Source organism: Vicia villosa, linkage group LG5 (assembly GCF_029867415.1).
Source record: "Vicia villosa cultivar HV-30 ecotype Madison, WI linkage group LG5, Vvil1.0, whole genome shotgun sequence".
Taxonomy (NCBI): domain Eukaryota; kingdom Viridiplantae; phylum Streptophyta; class Magnoliopsida; order Fabales; family Fabaceae; genus Vicia; species Vicia villosa.
In genome coordinates this window covers 3,286,532-3,309,475 of record NC_081184.1, presented here as the reverse complement: position 1 = coordinate 3,309,475, position 22,944 = coordinate 3,286,532, and the positions used below count along the sequence as shown (strand labels likewise).

At 33.3% G+C, this 22,944-nt stretch overlaps 3 protein-coding genes across 5 annotated transcripts; 2 read left to right on the top strand and 1 right to left on the bottom strand.

The window, feature by feature from the left end:
* Positions 1–5,327: 5,327 nt before the first annotated feature.
* Positions 5,328–7,847, bottom strand: LOC131601167 (uncharacterized). 2 transcript variants are annotated; one of them, XM_058872929.1, is made up of 2 exons: positions 6,840–7,847; positions 5,328–5,629 (listed from the first exon to the last, which is right to left on the bottom strand). In XM_058872929.1, the coding sequence occupies exon 1, from the start codon at positions 7,721–7,723 to the stop codon at positions 7,004–7,006; it is 720 nt and encodes a 239-aa protein (XP_058728912.1). In that variant the 5' UTR covers positions 7,724–7,847; the 3' UTR covers positions 5,328–5,629; positions 6,840–7,003. The 2 variants fall into 2 exon arrangements, with proteins under 2 accessions (XP_058728912.1, XP_058728911.1); XM_058872928.1 differs by lacking the exon at positions 5,328–5,629 and adding an exon at positions 5,782–6,305.
* Positions 7,848–13,727: 5,880 nt separating this feature from the next.
* Positions 13,728–17,185, top strand: LOC131601166 (uncharacterized). 2 transcript variants are annotated; one of them, XM_058872925.1, is made up of 6 exons: positions 13,728–13,921; positions 14,022–14,130; positions 15,180–15,430; positions 16,314–16,404; positions 16,690–16,756; positions 16,896–17,185. In XM_058872925.1, the coding sequence occupies exons 2-6, from the start codon at positions 14,120–14,122 to the stop codon at positions 16,947–16,949; spliced, it is 474 nt and encodes a 157-aa protein (XP_058728908.1). In that variant the 5' UTR covers positions 13,728–13,921; positions 14,022–14,119; the 3' UTR covers positions 16,950–17,185. The 2 variants fall into 2 exon arrangements, with proteins under 2 accessions (XP_058728908.1, XP_058728909.1); XM_058872926.1 differs by having other exon boundaries at positions 13,730–13,921; positions 15,175–15,430.
* A 155-nt stretch (positions 17,186–17,340) lies between these two features.
* LOC131601165 (26.5 kDa heat shock protein, mitochondrial) lies at positions 17,341–19,354 on the top strand. The gene is made up of 2 exons (XM_058872924.1): positions 17,341–18,274; positions 18,789–19,354. Exons 1-2 carry the CDS (start codon positions 17,977–17,979, stop codon positions 19,205–19,207), a joined length of 717 nt encoding a protein of 238 aa, XP_058728907.1. The 5' UTR covers positions 17,341–17,976; the 3' UTR covers positions 19,208–19,354.
* Positions 19,355–22,944: the final 3,590 nt, after the last annotated feature.

The following is a 22,944-nucleotide window of genomic DNA, read 5'->3' as shown; positions in this document are numbered from 1 at the left end:
TTCAGGCTAATATCAATAACCAAACATAACTTTTTTCGATAGAGTTCTAGAACCAACCGAGATTTTATGACTGGTTTATCTCAAGAACCAAACTCGATTTTCCAAGAATATCGCACTTTGAGAACTCTAACAACATCACAACACCAATACAATTCATTCCTCACAAGTAGTTTTTCACTCAAAAGCACTAAGGCAACTTAAGTGAAGAAAATTATTTCTAGAGAGAGGGAGAAAATATTAAATTCCAAAGAAATATGAAACTTAGGAGATTTGGTGCGTAACGAGAAGGGGAGACGTGTAACACCCCATTTCTACCCGGCAAATATTATTAAAATCAGAGTTACAAAATTTCAACATACAAATAGGATGTCACATTTTCTTCTTAAGACAACGGCATTTAATCACATATAAAACGGATACATAACACTTAAAGCTCTCATGAAACGATAACAACATAATTTAGCCTTCGAAAACCAAACAAATTTTAAACTTAAGCAGCGGAATCATAATTTAAACTTAAATGAGATAACATCTTTTTCCAACTGAAAACAACTTCGAAACAACAAGGTACTTAGTGAAATCAACTTAAAATTCAACAACATAAGTAATAACAACAATAAAGCAACAAGCTAGCGTTCATCCCCCCGAGTGTTACGTATCAGAGCGACGATACCGACTCGAACTAATGAAGGTAAACAGCCTTCACTCTAGATTACCTGCACGTTACCAACATAGGGATAACATTCAACAAAAGGGGTGAGAAATCAAACAATATAATCGAATGTATGATAAATACTATATTAGAATTAGTTCATGCAAAAATCACTGCTTCATAGTTCTTAAACAACGTTTATCACCACAAAATTATCAACAAAATATAAAAACCATTTCATCATCACAACAACTTAAATATGCAACCTGAAATGCGACACGTTACGACACACATGCATGTGGTACCAGCAGAGCATAAGTCCCCAACTTAATATTTACCAATTAATAGAGGCATTAACAAGGCATGAGCCTTCAACTTCAAATCTTGTCAATCTGGGTCAACTTACAGAGCATAAGCTCCCAACTTGATTTGTTATATGTGCGACAACATTGTGAACACAACAACATCAACAATTATCAACAACACAACAACAATTCAACATTGTCATAAGCATACAACTTGATTTTTGCCAATAATTAGAGGCAACATAACAACCTTCATCACCACCTGCAACTTCACAAATTAACAGATATCCATATTATCGTAACTTATATATGCTAATACTACTATTAACAAAGTCCTACTAATACTACTAGTGTCTCACTGCCAATTCGTTTCCACTACTTTCTATTACTTACTTACTAATTATATGTTATTGTTTTACTGCTAACATTTCAACAATTACTACCTACTGCTATTTATCACTAACTTTGTAGTTTGTTTAAAATAGCTTCGTTTTTGTTATAGTATCTCTGCTATTTTACTAACTCTGCAATTTACTATTAACTCTGTAATGTATTACTAACTCTACTATTGATTTCTTGTTAATAAGTTATATCTACTATTTTTCATTACATTATCTTTATTTCTAGTATTCAAAGCAGATCCTCAATTAACAAGTTGCGGGCCTACCACTGTGCCCCTTGGCACACACCATCATGCATTGTGCCACTCGGCACCTTCTATTGTGCCCCTCGGAACACACCAGTTCCAACTATGCCGTTCGGCACGAGCACCTGTGCCCCTCGGCACAACGTGTTCTTACGCAGACTTCAGTCTGCTTCTACGCTAACACATAGTAAATATAATTCCACCGATTACAGTCTCAGTCTTAGACCAACACAACATTGAACAACATAGGACAACTTAATAACAGAATTAATCAATTTAATTATCATCTTTATCAACTCCAATTATAGAATATAAACATCACATATGTTAAATATTGCAGACATTGTAAAACAATATAAGACACATGGTAACAGACAATTCAGAAACAACCACAACAATCTACAATATAAGAAAGTTAACTACTCTGGAAAATACCAAATTGCCCCTTGCTTCCATGTTGTTCCACGTGGCTACCTTGGTTGCTATTCTTTACTCCATGTTATGCTATCAATTGCTACTTGCTTTTGCTACCTGCTTTTTTGGACATGTCCAATCCGTCTGTTGTTATGCCTCTTCCACACCCTTTCTCAAATCTCATCCTTTTCTTTTTCTCTTTCTTTCTCGTCTGTGCAGAGCTTTATCTTCTTTCTCCCTATTCTTCTTCCTCATCCTCAACCTTCTCCGTCTTCTTATTCTTCCGCTATCGTCGGGTTTCAAGTTTCGGTAACATCATCACCATCCTCTTCTCCCTCTTTCAGTATATTCGTATCATACCGAAACAAGAATGGTGTGCAAATAAGTAGTATTTTATTTTAGGGTTTCATCTATTTTTCTGATTTCTTCTGATTTAGTGTTTGTTGTTTCAAATTTGGTTGTGTTGGCTTACGCGGAAGGGGGAAGATGCGCCGAATATTGAATCATCGGAATTTCTTTGGTGAAAAAACATTGTTTGTCTGTGGCTTTGGCGGAGTTGGAAAAGGGTATACAAAATCAAAGATGTGAGTTTACGGATCTCATGTGATAGTTATTGACAAATAAGTGAGTTTTCTTTCGGTGTTATTAATGTGTTATTGATTTAACATTATTTCATATCTTATGGATTTGTTTTTTTTTCTTTATCATGTGTTTGTTTGTATTCTGTTTTTGTTTTTATGTTTTTTCCAATTTTTCTTTGTTGGTGTTATTTAACTGTTATTGATTTAACGTCGTTTCATGCTTCATGGTTCTATTTCATACTGTTTTCAATCCCTTCCTTCAAACATGCTATCTGATTGTTTTTTATAGTTTTCTTTTGAACCATGATTATTGTTCGGATATTATTCAAATGGAAACAGGTTGTGAGTGAGTGTGAAAAGCTTCTACTAGCTCTAAAATTGATCAGAGCTTCGGCGAGACATCAAAGCAAAATGCTTTGGGAAAGTGTTAAAAACAAGTTATTTCAAGGCCAAAGTATTGGAGAATCTCATGAAATCAACCTAATCGAAAGAATGGCAATAAGTATAAACTACTTAAGACAAGAGATCAAGGAATGTTTTTTGGATCTTTGTTCATTCCCTGAGAATTAAAAAATCCCTCTAGATGTTCTCATCAATATGTAGGTTGAAATTGTTGATATTGATGAGAAAGATGCTTTTGCTATTGTTGTTGAGCTCTCTAACAAAAATCTTCTCACTTTGGTGAAAGAAGCACGGTACGCTACTCGAAATCGTTCTTAAAATATTTTTGTATTGTTAATTTGCAATGAGGAATGCAATGTATTCTAAACATATTTTGGTAACTTGATCTATCAGTGCTGGTGATACCTTCTAATGCGCATTCTGTCGACACTCTTGGACACTGTTGGTGATACCTATCGGTTTCGGTTGTATTTCAGATTCTTCTTTGCATGCATTTAGAGGTACGCGAAATGATGTAGAATTGTGTGATTAGGTTGCTCATGCTTTTGTGAACAACACATTCATTGGTGGGAGTTGCCTTGGTGATGCCGACGACTGTGCTCCGTAACCTCGCCGACAAACTCTATGAGAAACGCAAAAATGATGCTCAAGTTTTGTCTGTTTCTATCTTCCATCATGATTTTTTTAGATTCTACTTTTTTTTCAGGAGGTAGAAGATAAGTGAATTTGGGTTCATGGCTAAACAAAGCTAAAGATCTAGGTATTGACAGAGGTAAAGATGGAAAGTGCAATCAATATTGGGTATGCTTACAGCAATTCAATCTTTCTCAAATAAATTTAATATAAGAGTATTTTAGTTTATTGTTGATTTATTCAAGTTTCAAGTATGCCTCCCAAGTGTTTGATGAAATTATGCAGTAGATTCTCATGAAGAGTGTATGATGATGAATCACTCATCATGTTTAACGAACGGATTTAACTCTATGAATCGATGCATCTCCAGATTCACTCTAATATTGATACAGAAATATTTCTAGACTAAATTTTGGCAAAATAAAGATGATTCATCAATTTACGTATTTACGTTGAGGAGTGTGTAAAATATGTGAGTCCGAAGATATATTTCCAAAGTCTTTAAGCAATTGCGACATTTCATTATAGTGTGGAAGCACTTATGAGTAAAACTGTCAATATGGGCTACCCAGCCCTAAACAGGCGGGCTCTGGCGGGCTTGGACTTTTCAGGGCTGGGCTAAAAAGGCCCTGTGTATTATGGGCTCGAGATTTACTGCTCGAGTCCGACCCTAGATGGGTTTCGGGCTACCCGACCCTAAATGAATTTTTTATTTAAAAAAATAAAATAAAAACTCCATAATATTTATTATAAATAAAATTAAAAATTATGTTATTTTATACGTAATACATTTTTAAGTATTATATTATTTCTTATAAATACTATAATGTGTGTCTAAATATAATAAATGTCTAAATTATATAAACTAATACTTGAATATTTATTATAAGAGAAAAATTAATATAATGCAATGAAAAAATGTTGATTATATTGATGTATAATATTTAAAAGAGAGAAATTGAATAAAATAGAGATAAAATTTAATTAAGTGAAAAAAATCAATATGCGATTTTAGAGTAAGATAATATAAATATAAATATTTTTTAAAAAATTTATAATTATGCAGGTAGCAGGCTTTATAGGGTTGAGTTAAAAAGACCCTAAAAAATATGGGTCTAAGTTTAAGGTCCAAGTTCTATAATTTTTTGGCCCTGACAGGCCGGCCCATATGGACTAGCTCATTTTAACATCTCTACTTATTATGATAAAAGCAATTCTTTATGATACATCACAATCCACAAACATAAAGTAAGAATGGGTTAGAGGACAACACCATATTTAATAATCATCTAAGGATGGGTTACATGACAACACCATCTTTAAAATATACATAAGGACATGTTTCTTTTAACTTTTAAAAAATGATTTTTTTTTGTTTTATATTTTTCCTTACAAATTTTTTATATTAGTTTCTTCTAAATTGAAAGACTAATTTTGACATCCTATAATATAAATATATATTATTCAAGATCAAAACATAGTCAAAATCACAATTTTTTTAAAAAAATTGTATTTTAAAATTAATTTTTATGAAAAATTATTTGAAATAGCTTCAAAATTAAATAAACTTTTTGAAAATTTGATATTCAAAAAAATTTTCAAAAAATTGATGAAATATCTAAAATAACATTTAAAAATAACTATTCAAACCAAATTTTCATTTGAATCTTTTATAAAAAGTTTCTTATAAATTTTTGTACACACTTATATTACACTATAAAAAAAAAAAAAATTTAAATGCAAAACAATCATGGCCCTATATTTAGACCATGATAGATTCTACAAAGCTACGCCTTCACAATTGAACATCTTCCTATCCCTAAACAAGAAGCAAAACCAAAAGTAAAGTTTTCATGATCATTATGTAGGATTCCCCATAAGCAGCATGTTGCCCTAAATCATTTGTTGCATAGTTAATTAGAGCCATATAATTTGGAACACATGAACTTGCGTCTTTCTAGTTTCTGGTTATATCATTCTTTGTGAGCAAACATTGCTGCATATAAGAGAGCGTGTGAATTTCATAAGATTTAAGAATGCTACACTACATTACCTGCTCAATTGGATACAATACTACCAGTATATTTTAACCATAAATGAATTTTCTTATTACAGCAGCTCCAACAATGGATAAGAGAAACTCCAAAATCAAAGAATATATAGTACATTTAAAACCAATTTGAAGTAGTTTCTAAATCCAATGATCTTCTCTACCTAAGGTAGTAAAATTTTCTATGCACTCAACACAGTACATTTAAAACTCACTGAATATAACTTTAAACAACCAAATCAAGGCAACATGTGATATACATTTTCTAAGCAAATCAAAAGAATGGATTGACCCAAACACAACCCAGAGCACCCTTAGCAATCTGTTGGTGCACTAGAAACAGTAGCTCACAGATTTGACCAAACTGATATATGAACTATCTACACTAGCAGCAAAACATGAGAATGAACGTACATCTGTAGCAACCATGAAAACGAGTAAAAAACAATCGAAGACACTCGCTTCCAATACCCTCAAGCCCAGACACAGCTCCTCAACCTTGAATCCAACCAAAAACTAGTATATCTTCCACCTCCAACTAACTCTTTAAAGTTTCCTGTGAACCACCCCTCCGCAATAGACACCGGTAAACAGGGTCGTTTTTGAGGGTGTGCAAGATGTACTGTAACAAAGGACCTCATAATTTTCAGGATAGATAAATTTGTGAGTAAATAGGACCTCATAATAGATTTGTCAGGGTTAAATCATAACTAAGTAGGATAAATTTGTGAGTAAATAGAACCTCATAATAGATTTGTCATGGTTAAATCATAATTAAGTAGGCCTCGTATTTGTTTTGCCACGGTTGAACCATAGCTAATCAACACAGACCTCTAAAAATTTAAGACGGCTTTGCCAGTAAATATTCCACCGATTTCATATCTCTCCACTACAAGGAACTTAAATTATTACCCTCTTCACAACTTCAGTTCACATGGGGTCATACAAATATAAACATTGCAGAAAACAAAAGAAAAAAACTCAAAGTTGGATAAACATATAACTCAATAATTCAATACATATATTCTCATGAACAAACCACCATTAGAAAATAAACCTAACATGTCTAAGTTTAAAAAGTGAAACATCAATGAGAATCAAACCCATGCTTAAGTCAATACCAAACATGTCTAAGTTTAAGAATCTGGTTTGTTACCGTGAAAACAACGCGACAAAATGGTATTGGAAATGCTAGTATCGTCGATACAGTTGTTCATTGTTGAAAAAGAAATTGTGGTTAATTAATTCCCACTGCTACGACCACAATCAGTATCGCAACAACACCTGTACGGCCGTTATCGCACCATTACGCGGCGGACATCATGTTAATTTCCTCTTAACAACTATTGGCAACTTCTTTACAATATAATTATGCATGACGAACTCTTCAAGAAGTTCACAACACTCCCACACATGGTTATAAAACTCGGAACTGATATTATTACCAGATAAATTAATCTTCCTGAGTTTAGGGAATTTCAACAACAGATTATCATCGAGCACAAAATCAGAAACCCTAGAAACAGAGGGAAAAGTGAGATTGAGTTCTTCGAGTAAAGGAAAACAATAAGCAACGAAAAGAAGGTGATTCTTGTTGATGAAAGGCATTCTGGAACACGAGAAATAGGTCAAATTCTTCATCGTTTTGGATAAAGCTAACAATCCGTTTACCGGCATGTTGTTGCAGGATAAGGATCGTAGGTCGTATGGAAGAGATGCGACTTGGATGAGAAGAGCGTCGATGTTGAGGGTTTGGGGGAGAGGAGTGAGGTCGAGGGAGGTGAGGTTAGGGAAGCGGTGGAAGAGGCGAGGAAGGGAAGGGATGGTTTTACCGGTGATTTTGAAGGAGAATCGGAGACGGTTGGTGATGGAGAGAAACTGTTTTGAGACGGTGGTGAGAGGCTGGAGGGTGCGGTGGTGGCCGTTGTTGAGTAGTTTGAAGATGTGTTCCCATAAGTCGTCTGGTAAATATGAAGATGATGGTTTTGGTGCCGCCGTTGGTTTGGGTGGTACACTGGATTCGGATGATGGTGCTGCCATTGTTAGAGAGTAACTGATCTCTCTAAACTTTTTTTTTGTGCTAGTTTTCGATTATAGATTTGGGTAAAAGTTAGGAATTGCAAAAAGAGTTTAATGGCTGCAGACTGCTCACTGCAGTGCGCTGCTATCCAATCCAATGTAAAACAAATTTACATTGTATATTACTTTAAGAGAAGTTAAAATAAAAATAAAATATTTTGGTTTTTTCTTTACCCACCGGGGTCACCCCAGCGAAAACCCCACTTTATCCCTGTTTCGAAAATGCATTTTCGAAGTATTATTTTTTCTAAAATTCTCCCAGACTTCGGAAGTGCGCTTTCGAAAACACCAAATGGGGGTGTTTTCGGAGATGCACTTCCGAAAACACCTTTTTTCAGATTTTAATGTAATTTGGAAGTGCATTTCCGAATTATACAGAAGTCTTTTTTTTTATGGTTTTTCTAATAGTCCTGTACAAAAGATATATTGCACGTATAATATATACAAAATGAAAAAGCCGAACAAAACAAACGACATATCAACGTAAAATACGAATATAATAAATAAAATGCAAATAATATATACAGACCGAGTCATAGTGTGCGAAATATATAATCCGAATACAAAAAAATAAACCCGAACCCCTACTAGGTATGCCTAACCCTCTCTTCCTGGGACATCCTCTGCCGCCTGTATGCTGCCGCACGACCCGCATCAGTGACGATCCTCTCCGTCACGGCGACTGCCTCTAGACCGCCCTGACCAACGATACCTTGATCCAACGCGTCCCGCCCAAGCATCTCTATCTGCTGGCAGATCGGCAGGAGATCAATGGCGTGGTCATCCTCAGCCTGCTGGTTCTCAAAGATCTCCTCGTGTGCTGGCCTAGGAGCGCCGGGAGCGTCGGGTCTCATTAGAGGATGTGACACCCGATAGAACCATGTGACATACCCCTCCACACTGTGCCTGTCCTGGGTGACCCGAATGCGACGATACTCCTCCGGAACCACATGACGCTCCCGGCGATGATGGTTTTGGTGCCGCCGTTGGTTTGGGTGGTACACTGGATTCGGATGATGGTGCTGCCATTGTTAGAGAATAACTGATCTCTCTAAACTTTTTTTTGCTCGTTTTTGATTATAAGATTGGGGTAAAAGTTAGGAATTGCAAAAAGAGTTTAATGGATGCAGACTGCAGTGCGCTATCCAATCCAATGTAAAATAAATTTACATTGTATATTATTTTAAGGGAAGTTAAAATAAAAATAAAATATTTTTATATATTTATAGTTGAGATTAGTGTGGCAAACGGGCATCCCGCTCTGTTTAGTCTTATCCCGTAAAAGTCCGTCAAAAAATGGAATAGACGGTCATAGTTGAAGGTGCGAGTCTAAAATTTTGGGTCGTCATACAAAAAAGTGAAGTTGGGGCGGGCTAAGCCTGCAGACACTGCACGTTTTAGACCTAAAAATATAAAATTTATGTTAATGCACGTGTCCGCAAAAGTCCGCATAAAAATGGAGCGAGGGCGGGGAGATCGTACTAGAGGGTTAGGGGCTAAAATTTTGGTCCGCCTCGCATAAAAGTGCAGGCAAAACGGACATGCCCAACAGACCGGACACGTTTTGCCATCCCTAGTTGTGATTAAGTGAAAGTGTGAAATAATGTTATATTGTCGGTATATTTTAATAAAATATTAATATACATCTTTGAACGCACTCTAACTCATTACATTGTTGAATCAAATTCTAAATCAATAGGAAAAAATATTATGGAGATACATCTTTGTATGTATTATGGACATGCATCTTCTGACAATATTTGTTCAAAAACGCATCAGAGCCCTTTCTCCTTCCTTGCTCTTTAAAAAAATAACTATAAACTACTTAACTTTCTCAAACTCTCTCAACTCACATTCTCTCAATCACTCAACCAACTTCAAAGTTTCTTCCATCAACTTCAAGTCAATCAAAGAGTTCATCCAACACTAAAGTATATGAGACACTGCAATACAGAAGACAGTGTAAGAACAGAGAATCTCGAGGCCAAGTCTGTCATACACAGTAGTTTATACTGTTTGTACTCTGGATTTATTTTCAGTTATATTCTATTTTGACTTATTTCGAGGTTGTTGTGTACGTTGGATTTATTACTTTATATGTGTTATTTTATGCATATCGGTTATGCATATCGGTTGTATGATCTAATTCATCATAGTATACATTTACTATATCTTCAATTTCATTTAAGTATCACTAAAAAAACTTAAAATTTATTGACTGATCTCATTACAAAGATGCATCTTCAAAAGTTGTTTGATGTGAATACGGAGATGCATCTCCGAAACAATCTTTGGTAAAAATGGACATTTTAGAGAGATCCATGAAGTATAAATTGAAAAATATATTGGGTGTGACTCAATTTTCACATTTTGGCTGATGAGAAAGGTGCGTTTGAAGATGCATCTCTAGAATCTAAGAGACAATTTTAAATTTTTATAGTGTTTTTCCACCACATAGAATATATTAAAAAAATCTAAAATCTAATCAATTAGTTTGAAATTTAACAACAACAAAAAACCAATTTAATTAGAGTTGAGAACGGGTGCAAAAAACTCTAGTATTTATTTACTAATTATGAACGTTGGATGCTAATATGCACCTTACTCTTGTTGTTTGGTTTTTGCCTATTAAATTTACTCTATTATCTTTATTATTAAATAAATTTATTATTTATTTATATTTTTTAACTTTAAAATAACTAAATTTATTAAAAATAATTTTTCATATTTTTTAAATATAAATTAAATGAAAATAATTAAATATTATTATTATTAAAAGAATTTAATATTTAGTTTAATTATTAATTCTTTTATATCAAAAATAAATTTTATTAAAAATTATAATTTCTAAAAATGGGTGCAAGCAAGGTAGAGCAAGAAAGTGTGTTCTCTTTTAAAAGAGAGCGTGAAATGTCAATTGGGATGGTGGTAGATAATGGAGGCAAGATACAGAGGAGTAATGCTTAAATTTATTTCGACCTCTGCCTCCATTTTGTAATCTAATATATATTAGGTAATTCTTTTTCTACCTGCCATATGTATTGATGTAATGATCATGATCCAAAATAATGTACATTTTAGAAATTGTAAAGTTTTAGTCGTCATCGTTACCATCGCTCTCTTGAGGAGGAACATGCAAGTCATGCAGTTTCGCACCTCCTATGGCAATCTATAAATAATGCCACTCTAGTTACAGTTATCTTACATGTTAACTAAGTCTGCTACTTTCACGTTATGCATACTATCAGGAATTTGAATTTCCAAATCATGAATTCGATAACCCGGTAAAATCCAACAATATAACCATGCATCCACCGTCTTCCCATCGCCTAGCACCCAAAAACTATGATCATTAAACTCGGGTTTAACTCTAACAATACCTTTCCATAAGGCTTAATCATTTGGTCTTGCTATCATCGCTTCATCCTCTCCATTTCTAACATACTTTCATAGCAAAAACTCCAATACATCGGTCTCTGCCTGTAACCAACCTGTATCTTCTAGCTCAATCTAGCTATGCGAGATTTATTCATAATGTTCAAATTTCGAAGCCCTAATCCTCCACTCATCTTCGACATTGTCACTTGCTGCCGCCTTCCTACATGCAATTTTCTCTCATTTGTATTCTTTCCCCATAAAAACTTTCGTTGTAAAAAGTTAGCCTCACTCTTGAATTCTGCTAATGTCTTTGGGATTCCTGACAACCTAAAGGATTTGACAAAGGATGTGCCTTTCACGTCACCTAAGCTTGAGTCATCTTTCCATTCTTCTTCCTTTTAGAGGAAGATTGAATAAATTGTATTGCTTCTTCATTTCCCCATCAACCGTTCTTGCAAGAATTATCGTGTCTTATCCAAGTTTGACTTTGATCAAGGTAAATACAACCTTTAAAATGAAGCAGCAAAACCCTTTTCCCAATTTTTCTAAGACGAATGTTTTGATTTTAAGTCCTTTTAGAATTTTGCTAATGGGCACACTAAATTTATGGATGGCCTAATTAAGAAGGAGGGCGAGCACATGAAGCAAAAAGTAGGTGATTTAATACCATGTTTTGCATCCATCTCTTATCTTCTCTAAGTTGTGTGAATCATCTTCCAACCGCAGGATAACATTTACCAATGAGACAGATGAATCTCTAAGTGGAGAAAGAGGACTGCCAACTCAATTAAATGAGTTGTATGATATTTAGTATAAGGTGGAATACAAGACTAATGAGAACTAGATGTCCAAACTCAACAATTCCAAAATTTACGAGGATGTAACAAAGGAAAAAATACGATGAGGGATATATACTAGAAGGATAAAGGTTGATGTAAGGAGGCTGAATAAAAAGTATAGGGGAGTCCACTAAGAATTTTGGGGTGAAAACGAAGGACCTATACACAAAGGTTGAGGATCTAGAAGATTTTGTGGTGGGACTTAAAAAGGAGGTCAAGACCTTGAATTGTATAACTCTTTGTTGGAGAGAAAAGTAAGTCAGTTGGATATTGAGATGACCCTATAGTTTATAGATTATTTTTTCAATGTTATCTCTCAACCTAATTGGTCTTTTTTGGTGTTGACATCTCTCAAGTGGATCTCACAAAGGAAATGAAGGATTACATGTTGTTTAAGTCCATTAATGAAAAGGTGTCGAAGAGGAAAATATCTACATTACGAGTGCTAGAGTTATTGTTATTGCTCAAAAGGATGGCAATGCATGTTAAAGTGAAGGGTGGACTGAAGCAGATGTCGATAAAGATGATCAACCAACTCACATACAGATTCTTCAACATGCTCCAACTAACATTGATAAAATTATTGAATGAAATCCATATTTACCTGACACTTTGAAAGAATCCACATGCCTAATAACATGGTGAACCTCTCGATTAATCACCTCTAGAAAAAAACCATTTTATCCTTGTAAGAGAATTGCACAAATCATCCATAACGAAATTAAGGATCTTTTAAACCATCACCTGCAAAGAAAATTTATAATAGTTAGTTAGTAACCATCTTCTCAATCTTGTTATGGTCATTAATCTCTTATCTTTCAAAATTTGCAGTCCAATGTAACTAGAATCCAATTAATCAATCATAGAGATGTGTGAGATAGCTCAGTTGGTAAGTGCTAATTGAATTAAATGACTGTAACATACTAATAAATTAATATTTATAAAACAACAACTTAAAAAAAATTAATCAATCAAAATTTGATTATAATATATGAACTACCACATATTCTACAAATAAAAATATTTAATCAAGGTGATATAATATTCAACAAAAACATCCATACACTTTAAACAAAAATATTTCAAGTGACAAGATTTCAAAGGTCTCTCCATTATCAAATTTTCGATTTTATATTGGTTCAACCATTTACATATTTTACTATGAGAAAAAGGGTGATGCCCTGACAGTGTAACATATTTTTACACTGTCAACCAATCACCACCCATATATTCAATTAAACCATTTTTTTATTAAAAAAAAACTTAATGACATGACACATTTATGATTTTCTATTGGATGATAGTGTAAAATTATTTTACACTCTCAGTGCACTACCTTTTAACTCTTTTACTATATAAATGCAACATACATAAAGACATCCCATATTTATTAAATAAAATTTCATTATATTTTCATGTAAGTCATAAATTTTCAATTTCTTTTCTACAAAAATATTCAATTTTGTCAGTGGTTACTATAATAATAAGTCAAATTTCCCTCATAATGCATCTCTTAATTTCTCTATTTTATATCTCAATACACAAAAACAACTCACCACCTAATGTCCTAATCTATCTAATACTACAAGTACATTTTTCCATCAATTATATACCTAATCTATCTAACACAATATGTTTAGTCAATATAAATTACTAGTTTACACACCAACATTACAAATTAAACATACCTTATATAACAATAAATGAAATTTATTAAAGTATATATGAATGGTTAAAAAACTTCCACTTGCAATAATTTTATATTTTTTCATTTTCAAAGAGAGAGAAAGAGAAAGAAAAGAAAGAAAGAAGAAGAAGAATCCAAAAGCAATCCCATCTCTTCTGTGTCTTTGCACATCAGAACTGAAGGGAGAGAGAGAGAGAAACCGCACAAATCTATGCACAATTTCACACCGACAATACCTATCTCCATCTCATAAAGGTTCTCTTATTGATTTCACAATTTTGCATTTTTCCTTTTTCATCATAGATTTTGATGTGTTTTTGATCAATTTTTGATTTTTTTTTGTTGAATTCGTTAGGATTGCTTTGGAATCGGCTTCGTTTCTCTTCAATTTCATTTGTGGTGGATCTAATTTGATTAGGTTTTTTTTTTTTTTGGGGGTGGTTCAGACGTTACATGCATATGGGGTACGTTTTCTGAATCCGATTATAGTTTTAGAAAGTTTTGTTCTTTTTGCCTTTTTTTTGCTTCAATTACCTTTTGTATCTTTATGGGTGTAGCTGTTTTTCTTGTATTGATTGTTAACATGTTTGTTCATTTTACCTATTTTTTTTCTGTTGATTTACATGATTGTCTAGAAATTTCATGAAAATGATTATGATTGTCTAGAAATTTCATGAAAATAATTATGATTTATATGATTGTCTTGATTCTATTCAATATGGGTTATGGAGTCCAATACCTGCATTTCTGTTTTTGGAATAGAGGATAGGAAGGTGTGTATGTGTTTCAGTGTTTGAGGATAAGTTTACTAGGTGTGTGTTTGGTTCTGCGAAGAAGAAAATTGATTTTGAGTGAATTGATTATGTTAAATTGATTTGGGCTAAAGTGAGTTGAAGATAAAGCGATTTATGTTTGAATAAATTGCATCAAAGAGAGTTGAAGAGTAAATTTTAGTCTAAAAAGCTACAAATCCTAGCTTCAAGTAGAATCAATTATGAAAAGCATAATCAATACTACTCGAGAGTAACCCAACACATCAAAATCAATTCTACACATCTAGAATCAATTCTGGGTACTCCAAATGTGAAACCAAACATTTAGGTTCTATGGGGGCAAAAGTAGATTTTAACTATAGATTTTTGTTAAATTGATTTTAGTGTAAAATGTTTATTTTTGGGATCAATTATGTTATGTTTTTTTTTTTTTTAATTTAGAGATTAAAGTGACTAGACTGTAGTGCATGTCGATCAAATTGATGTGTTTGGCAGTATTGTCAATTGGGGATCGCGGAGAGTATGATTAATTCAAATTCCGATATGCTGTAGTGTAGAACATATGATTATTTGACAATATTTTATACTAAATAACATATTGCAGAAGGATAGCTAATTGTTCAAATTCAGCTATGGTTATTTGACAACACTGGTGTTTGTTTTAGGAAATAATGAATTATATACGATAATAATTATGATGTGGTACATAACAGAAATTAATGTGATTTGTAACAGAGCAGTGGTTGTGTTGGATGCTATAAAAGGCCCGCACTAGTTACTACTGTGGAAGCACCGTCAAAAGGGGTTATAATAGTAGGCAAGACAGCGGAGAAACCTAGTACATCAGAGGATTTCTGGACCACCAGCACGCATGATATGGACAACAGTGCTGTTCAATCTCAAGGAAGTATATCTTCAACCAGTCTAACTAACCAAGCTGTGGTTCCTCATGGCAGTTCTTCCAACAACCCGCCTGAGTTTGTAAATCATGGTATTCTTCATTGCTTTTGGTGTGCAGATAATTTACTTAAGCATTTTATATTTTTATGTTGTTTTTTGTTATGGAATTTGAAGAATAAAAGGGAATGTTATGGACATGCGTAGTGGTAGCTGAATGCTATTATGCTCCTTGGTCACAAGACTTTAAGGCAATACATAATGTGTAGAAGTTCACTTGGGGGGAGTGTTGTAAATGATGATAACATTAAACTTATGTCTCGGTAATATAGTTGCTTTACATTCTGTATTTCCTTTAGTTTTTTTTTGGGGGGAGAAAAAGGAAAGGAAGGGTTTGGGGTAAGAGCGGTAAAGCAAACAGGTTGGATAGACTCCATACATCTAAACGCCCCCCCCCCCCCCCCCCCCCCCCCCCCCCAAAATACGAGTAAATGAGGGTTTTTCCTCCTAAACCTACCCCTGTCACACACACCCTTATAAGAGCTGACCATCTTTGGTGTACGATAGCAAGATATATCAGATGCATGTTAATGGTCATATATGGAATGATTCGAGTGACATGGTATAACATGGTGATTAAGTTTAGTTTATATTGAATTTTCATAATAACTTTTAAAGGTTTGACTAGTTCTGTTCACATGCTTTCCTTCTGGGCCACACTCATTTGTGAAATGTGGCTAGTTGCCATTTCTTTTCCTATCCCATGCTTTTACTCGTTGAATCTTCTTTCTGATCTCATGTAAGTTATCTTTGTATTACATACCAAGTTTCATGGAAATTGCTAATCAGTTTTGCATTTTGTTGTCTTATCTACGTATCTATTTAAAGTTGTGTGGCAATTTTACAATATAAGATAGTAGCAAGCATATTAGTTATCTTACTTACGAGTGTATCTATGAAAATATTTTTGCCTGCAGGTCTAATTCTATGGAATCAGACTCGACAGCGTTGGGTTGGAAATAAAAAGTCCGAGAATCGAACACAACAATTGCGAGAACCTAAATTGAGGTGAATAAACATCCTTGCCGTTGGATTAATTCTATTGGAAACTTGTTATTTCTGTAATTTCATTTATGTTGGGATTACTGCAAACACATTTTTCTGTAAGCTTTTATTACTTTCTTTCTACCGAAGACATTATAGTTAGCCTGTTATACATTTTCTTTAAGTTGTTTCATGTTGGCGTGCGTGTTGTGAAACTATCCTAATGGGTCAATAAGATATGAACTTCTGTGTGAATCTTGTCAGAACAACTTATTCTCTGTGCCTTGCCAATTTTTTTTGGCTTTGCAGTTGGAATGCAACATATGAAAGTTTACTGACAAGCAACAAGCCATTCCGTCAGCCTATCCCCCTTGCTGTAAGCATCTACTTCCAAAGAATAAGCCATTAATTTAGTCTCTAAATTGATGGTTCATTCCCTTGTTTACAACCATGTATGCAATTTTGATTGAAAAATAACGATGTGATTGTTTGCTTCTATGAAAACTGATTAATAGGAAATGGTAGATTTCCTTGTGGACGTTTGGGAACAGGATGGCCTGTATGACTGAGCCGACGAAGGTTGAGGAAGTGCGGTTTCGTTTATTCGATCCTTTAAATAATTTTAGATCTTGCTTCTTTAGAAACAGGAGGAAGGGGAATGAATGAATAGGTTGCATCTGTATATCAATTGTTATATGCCAAAGAGTAATTTCTCTCAGCAGGTGTTAAGATAATTGTATTATACTTTATTTAATTGATTGCCCTGGTTTCCTCTCTGGTATCCATAAGAGGCAAGTTTTGAAAATTTCCTTTTGTTTACTGCATGCTGCACTTCCATTTCTTATGCATTTCTGTCAAATTTGACCAAAAATATGTAGGAAATGGTCTCTTCCAGCACCACCATTTTTGACTTGGTTTTCATATTCATGAAACATGACATTTAAAATTCATATTAATATAAACTTTATCTCAAATGAATATTTAAGTTCATTATAGATATAATTAGAAAATTCAGAAACAATATTATTATGTACTTAAAAATTAAGACAATATAGGATCTATGAATCACAACTGCAATGTGTTTATATATTTGAAATGGTATGAATTTTCATTTTTAACATAAAAAATGTGTTTGACTAAACTATTTGACAATTCACTTGAAGTAATTAGTGACTGAAAGTTTGCTCTTAAGTGAGATGTTACATCTGCGCTTATCTGCACAAAATCAATTGAGCTGGTTTAACTAGACAGCACATAATCTTCATTTCATTTTTTTGTTGAAATTTAAATCTATATTATATATTTTAAAAGAAGCCTTAATTTGAGTGAGGCCCAACATTCTAAAGTCTAGCATGAGGCCCATAAAAAAAGATGTGTAGAAGATGCTCAAAGCTTCATGTATTGATTATGCTTTACCACTCTAGAACACTCTTTGAATCGCATCATCATAGCCAATGTAACACTGCATTTTCTCGAATCTATTAGACACTTCTCTAAGCATCCAACATATCCTTATTTAAGGTGTCTCAACTCCTTTAATTATTACAAGTAGCAAACAAAACATAAAAAGAAGTTAAACATTAAGGTAAATAGAAAATGGCTTTGGCACGTTTGGTTATGAAAAATTTAGAGCAAAGGGCATTATCATCTGGAGGAGGTTCCTTGCAGAAGCAATATCAATACAAGAGGTTGAGTGATAAAATTAATAATAATGAAAAGTTGGTTGCAAGGTTTTCAAGTGGTGTTGGTGATAAGGTGAAATCTGAAGGAAGTAGTGAAGTGGCTGTCTCAGAAGGTAATAATAATAGTAAGAAGTCAAGGTTGCTACCAAAGAGGAGAGGTAGAAGATGGCTTTCTAGAAACCTTGATCGTGACTTCTCTCCTACTCCTTTTGGTACTTTTCTCATTCTTACTTTTTCATTCTCTCTTTTATATATATAATCTCAGCCTTTTGATTCTTAGACATATGATCTTAATATTTCAAAGTATTTGGTTAGATAAACATGATAATTATTTAGTATTTTTTATTAGACAGTGCAAAAATCGAATTACACTTTTAATATATATACTTTATATGTGACTCTTTTAAGAAAATCAAAAGAATTAAAATAATGTAAAAATAATAATTTTGTTGAAGAAAAGAGATAACTAATTAATATTTTTATATGACTCACATTAAAATGAACACACATCAAATTTCTTGTTTTTCCTCCATGTCCATTCACAATTAGTCAAAGGAAAACTAATTTTCATTCATAGTAACTGAATTTCTAGTAATTTTGGTTTGAATCTAACAATGGTCACTTTAATGTCCGTATTTTGAATTCATAAACAATTGGTCAAAAATTCGATATTCATATTCAGCCTAACAATATTGATTAAACTATAATTTCGTGTTTGGTTTTCAGGGTTATTTCCACCAAGTCTTGGAAATGCACTAATGCAAGCGACTGAAAACATGAACAAACTATTTGAAAACATGAATTTGACACCATGGTCGTTAACCGGACGAGTCAGAGAAAGTGACAACCATTACAAACTAAAGTATGACATGCCAGGAATTCCTAAAGAGAATGTGAACATCACAATTGGTGATGGAGTTTTAACAATAAAAGGAGAACACAAAGAAGAAAAAGGTGATGATGATGATGATGATGATAATAATGAGTATTGGTCATCTTATGGTTATTATAATACTAGTATGGTTTTGCCTGATGATGCTAAGGTTGATGAAATTAAGGCTGAGTTGAAAGATGGTGTTTTGGTTGTTACCATTCCTAGGAGTGAGAAGGTTAAGGAAGATGTTAAGCATGTGAATGTAGAATGATGAAGGTGAAGGGGATTGTGTAGAGTGAGGTGAAGTTGTAATGGATTTGTGATGTTTGTGACTTGGGAGTTTATGACATTATATATTACTTGCAGGGTGTGTAGTTTTGAACATCATGAAGAAATAAAGTTTCTTACTTATGTTAAATATGAATCATTTGTTTCTTATTAATGAAAATACAACTATGAATTAAAATGTTTTATGTGTGTTCTTTTAACTGGAACAAGAAGTCTAGAAGCCGTTGGTTAGGATCTGTCTCTCTACTCTCATACCAATGGTAAGAAAATATGTGTATCCAACATTATTATAACATTAACATTAATAATAAACTATAACTAAAAGAATAAAAATAAATAGTTTTAAAAGAGATACATGTAGGAGAGTGGCTATCAGCTTATGTGGTACCCGCTCTCAACAAAAGAAAATACTAAATTTGCTTAAATCCCTTATAAATTTGTTCTCTAGATTTAAGAGATACACTAAAGTCATTAAACCATCTCTGTGGGAGATAATGTGGTACCCACTCTATCAGCTTACTCCCATGAACTGCAATTTTTAGCTTTTTCTTCAGTCCTCACTCGTGAAAATAATTTAAAATATAAATTATAAAATAGAAATAATAATTAAAAAACCTAAAGTGATTGATATTTATTTACTTTTATGTATCATAGGTGACGAGTAACATGTTGCTCGTAGCATACTAGAAGAAACGTACCATACAATCTTCTTGAAAAAACAATGCAACTTCTCCATAAGTGAACCTACATGCTCTTGCTCAACATTTGTCGCATGTTGAGCTCTTTGCCCTATGTCTCCATGCGGAATAATTTTACCCTCACATATTTGGTGTGACGTTACACCAAAATTAATTTTTAAGTAAATTAGAAAAAAAAAGTCAATATTAAATGACTAACACCCAAGACTTCCGGTGATTAAACATTTGGATTCTCGAAGAACATAAATAAAAGACATTCGATTAAGGAAAATATGTGGGCCAAACGTCTTATATTCAAGTTCTCTGATTGGTTAATTTTTTTGAATAGGACCAGATCACTTATGCGCAAGACTTCGTGAATATAATATGGACCGGAGAACTTGGTATAAAGACTTTCAAAAATATAATATGAATCGGAGAATTTGGTAGAAAGATTTTCAAAAGTATAATATAAATTTGAAAAATTGGTAGTAAGATTTATGATGTCTAAAATGTTCTCAACTTTTAATATCGGATAGAAAACTTCAAAATGGAATAAAAATGAAAAATTTCAAACATAAACAATTTATGCATGTGTATTTTTTATGTTGGAGGACTGGTTGCGCGAAGAGAAATCGAGCGCCAGAATGGTTCAACAAGTTTGGTGTCCGATTTGAGAATGACTCGCATTATACCTTTTTGGAAAGCGAATCAGCCCACGAGTCCAACTTACTGTTTTGTAGTGATCTATGGATTTTTAAGCCATTGAAATTTGTTTCTGGCCCGAAAATGATATTTTTTCTACAATTTCAACAGTTTCTGTTTTATTTATTTAATTCTGTTTTAGATAAAAGGCGTGTTAGGATTTCTTTGTTTTATATATTTAAAGACCTTTGACATTACCATAAGGATTATCTTTCATTATCATAAAATTTTATAATAAAATTCAAAGTTTTCTTCTTTGTGTTGGGTTCTAGCTTTCTCTGACAAGTTTTGCGCTTGCAATCCTGTGTTTTTATTCTAGGTTTAGTGCTTGATATTCCCTAGGATTTTCGACTGCATCAGTTGGTACCAGAGCAGATTTTCTTCTGTTCTTTTCGTAGCTTGACAACCATGGTGAATCAACCGAAAACCAAAGCAGATCTCGAGGGAATTACCGTGGTTGTTACGGTGATTCTAACTACTTTGACTGAACATATGACAAATTTAGCAAATCAGACGAACAACGACAATTACAACAGGAATCAGCGAAGTGACAGGAGAGGAGAACATGTTAGGGGTGTTAAATTTTTGGATAACTCAATTTCCAGTCTAAGTCCACCATCCAGAATGGATCAAACAATGCATCAAACAGGGACAGTAAAATTATCAGGCCAGCGAAAGCCATCTCCTTTTATTGCTTTCTTTTCTTAGTTAAAAGCTTCCAATTTAGACAGCTTCCAGAAAAGCTCCACACCTTACAAACTTGAGAGTAACATTCCCAAACTAAAAAAATTTGAGACAATTTCTTTTAAAGAGGCAAGCTCCAAAGGGGCAACAAAGAATACTGAAGTAAATTATGGTGATGATGAATTTGGTATATATGAATGAGATGCACAAGGGCGTTTATGAAATGTGAGTCTCACAATCAATTGCAAAAATCAGCTCGATGATAATGGTATTTCCGCTCAATTTGATTCTTGTACTAAAGTGATTGAAGATCCTTTTACGATTGCTATAACTTTGAAATCTCAGGAGCAATGTCTGTTAAGTGAAAATTCAAAGCTACTAGCTTCTAATATGCTTGTAAGCAAAAGTAGAAATAATGACATGGATCAAATGGTGGAACATTTACAAATTAATTATGTAAAAGATGAAAATCTTGATATGGATGTTTGTCATTTTTTACTTGGTATACCTTAGCAGTTTGATAATGATATCATTTATCGAGGATGAAATAACGTGATGATATTTATATTGTACACACATGAAATTGTTATGGCTCCTATTTTACACTTTGCTAAGAATCCAGGAGGAAAGAAGTCTAGTTTCTTGGTGATGATGCAAAGTGAAAAGGAGCTTGATGAGACTATTAAGGAAATTAAATTTTTATGTTTAGTACTGACTAAAAGTGTGATAAGTGATGTAAAGGAGAAAACAACAATTCTAGAAGAAGTGTTAGGGGTCATAAAGAATTTCAAGGAGTTGACCGCATGTGATCTACCAAATAATTTTTCTCCTATGCGAGATAAGCACATGAAAGTTAAAGTTTCCAATGTGGGAGAATGATGTTTCTGCATAAGAAGATGTTTCTAGTTGGTACCTACAACAAGTTGCAACCAGAAGAAGCTCTTTATCAAGAAGAGAACTAGGGGGTTGAGTTTATTAGAAGTGAAGTAGAATAATATAGGAGGGGTGATAGTGCATATTGAAGGACAAGTCACACGTCGGAACGGTTCGACAGGATTTATGCAAGTTTGGCGTCTGATGTCAGAATGACTCGTATTATACCTTTTCGGAATGAGAATTAGCCCTCGAGTCCATCTCGTTGCGTTGAAATGACCCGTAAATTTTTAAGCCATTGTTTCCGACCCGAAAACAACATTTTATTATTTTCTACTATTTCAACATTTTAGTATTTAATATTCTTTTAGTATTTTCGACTGCTTCAATTTTGATTATTTATATAAATTATAGGGATGGAGAGATAATCGTTGGGATAATGGGGTAAACTTTCCTATTAATTATTATGAGAAAGTCTCAAGTTAATAAAAGAAGTGTTAAAGTAAAAAATTCTGAATGATTCAATGCACAGTACATAAATCAGGGAATCTGGGTGGATCCACAGTCAGTATGGGCCTTAGAGTGGGTCGTTAAATCAATGCAAAACGTTTTTGGAATAAAAATGTGTTTTAGTACTAAGCATTAATAATTCTCAATTCAATTAACACTTATTTTAATTTATAAAAATAATTATGCCAAAAGTAAAACATTATCAAAACAAATATTTTTATAAAATACATTTCAAATCACATACTTGTTAGAATTAAAATACTATACAAAT